The sequence below is a fragment of the Gekko japonicus genome, unplaced genomic scaffold (assembly GCF_001447785.1).
Source record: "Gekko japonicus isolate JY-2015 unplaced genomic scaffold, Gekko_japonicus_V1.1 scaffold5695, whole genome shotgun sequence".
NCBI classification, from domain to species: Eukaryota; Metazoa; Chordata; class Lepidosauria; order Squamata; family Gekkonidae; genus Gekko; species Gekko japonicus.
In genome coordinates this window covers 37,420-39,404 of record NW_015168837.1, presented here as the reverse complement: position 1 = coordinate 39,404, position 1,985 = coordinate 37,420, and the positions used below count along the sequence as shown (strand labels likewise).

Genomic DNA, 1,985 nt, shown 5'->3' with positions numbered 1-1,985 from the left:
TAACCAGAGGTGGTGGTGGTGAACTACCATACAGAATCCGCTCCATGGGCATCTATTTGGTTATTGAGACCATCAATGGGATGATCCTCTTATGGGACAAGAAAACAAGCATATTTATCAAAATGAGCCCTGATTTCAAGGTGAGAAGCCCTTTACAAGTTAGATTTTTTGTTGTTCAGTCGCACAGTCGAGTCCGACTTTTCACGACCCCATGGACCACATCACGCCAGGCCTTCCGGTCTTCCGCCGTCCTCTGGAGTTTGCTCAATGTCATGTTCGTTGCATCTGTGACACTGTCTAACCATCTCATCCTTTGCCGTCCCCGTCTTCTTTGACCTTCAATCCTTCCCAGCATCAGGGTCTTCTCCAGTGAGTGCTCCCTTCTCATTTGGTGGCCAAAGCGATCATCTCCTCAGTAGGACAGTATTGGAGTTCAATCAGTCCTTGGTCTTGCAGGTCTTTCACATAGTTACATTTGAGAGCGATGGTCATACTCTTGGGTTTGGTGCTCTCACCTTTGCAGATAGTGATGCAAGCTTGATTGTCTTCAAACAGTATTATTGGTTTTGGTTCATCTATTCCAAAGTCTTTCAGTAGATGAATAATTCAGTAAAGTTCATAGCTGGCAGTTTGCGCTGATAACGCATTCAGCTTCTACAGTAGAGATAGCTACGACAGATTGCTTTTGACTAGTCCATTCAATCAAACTGTCTCCATAGTAGAATAAGTATCCACAAGTATGTCTCTTCCACATCTTCATTTTAAAGGCACATTACTTGGATGTAAAGTTCACTGGTTCTAGTGGCCCTGATTTTACTTGCATGTAAATGTGCTTGGCCTGAAATATATTTTCAGTATAAGTTTACTAGTCTGCTTAATCAGTTTCTGTCCACTGTTTATCAACATGATACATGGGAAAGGAACATGGTGTATAAAGAGGTAGCAGTGGCTTGTTAAGTCACCAGACTTCTCAGAAGCGACATGCAAAACAAAAATCCCACATTTTGCTGTCATTCAAAATTTAAAGCAAGCTTCATTGGAGTAAAACAAAACTCTGTCTCTAGGCATGCAAAGCTAGTGTTCTCTGTTTTGAAAAGAAGGGGGGGGGGAATGAACTCATTGTGTCCTGTGTTAAAAGATCTTTAGAGTTAGCAGTCTGCTGATTAGCAGCGTAGGAAAAGTCAAACTAAAACAAAGACGCTCATGCCAATTATCCATCACTCAGTATAGTAGTAGAATTTATTACGGTCACTAGACCAACCACAGATATATAGCTATAGTAGTTTTTGGAAACATACAGAGTGCAAAATTTACAAAATATACAAAAATAAAAGATTTACATTTAAAACCTATTTAAAAGATAGCTTCCGTAACCTCTGTATCAATGCACAAAGTCTAGCTACTTGATAAGTGATCTTAGAGTTCTTATCAGATAAAAGACAGTCAAGCTTGGCTTTGTTTGTGCAACCAGGAATCCTATCCAGCAATGGAGTAATGATCTCCAAACGAGCCTCTTTGTAATATGGGCAATCATCACGCAGTATTGTTTTGTCTGATCCTCTCTCCAGGGTCAAGTCTGCGGCTTGTGTGGGAACTACGATGGCAATGGAATGAATGACTTTACGACTCGGAGTCAGTCTGTAGTAGGTGATGTCCTGGAGTTTGGAAACAGCTGGAAAGTGTCTCCCACGTGTCCTGATGCCAAATGCACAAAGGATCCTTGCACTAAGAACCCCTACAGGAAATCCTGGTCACAGAAACAGTGCAGTATCATCACCAGTAAAGTCTTTGCTGCCTGCCACTCTCAGGTATAACAAATTGTCAATGCAGAATTTTCCTGGAGACTACAATGCTTTCGGAGCTGCGGTGGCTCAAGTGGTTAAGACGCTGAACTGCAGGCTGTGGAAGGTCAGTAGTTCAGCAGTTCAAGACCCAAGTGTGCCGCATGACGGAGTGAGCTCCCGTCTCTAGTTCCAGCTCCTGCC

The 1,985-nt window shown here is 42.5% G+C and overlaps 1 protein-coding gene across 1 annotated transcript in view; it reads left to right on the top strand.

Annotated features, from left to right (window-relative positions):
* The window catches only part of LOC107114305 (mucin-5AC-like), a gene marked incomplete at its 5' end in the record, with an annotated part of 23,171 nt that overhangs the window by 3,776 nt on the left and 17,410 nt on the right, over nucleotides 1-1,985 (top strand). The window contains 2 exons of the mRNA XM_015415752.1: nucleotides 8-140; nucleotides 1,569-1,808. Of these exons, the coding sequence (XP_015271238.1) occupies nucleotides 8-140; nucleotides 1,569-1,808 (373 nt within the window). The remainder of the gene's footprint in view (nucleotides 1-7; nucleotides 141-1,568; nucleotides 1,809-1,985) is intronic.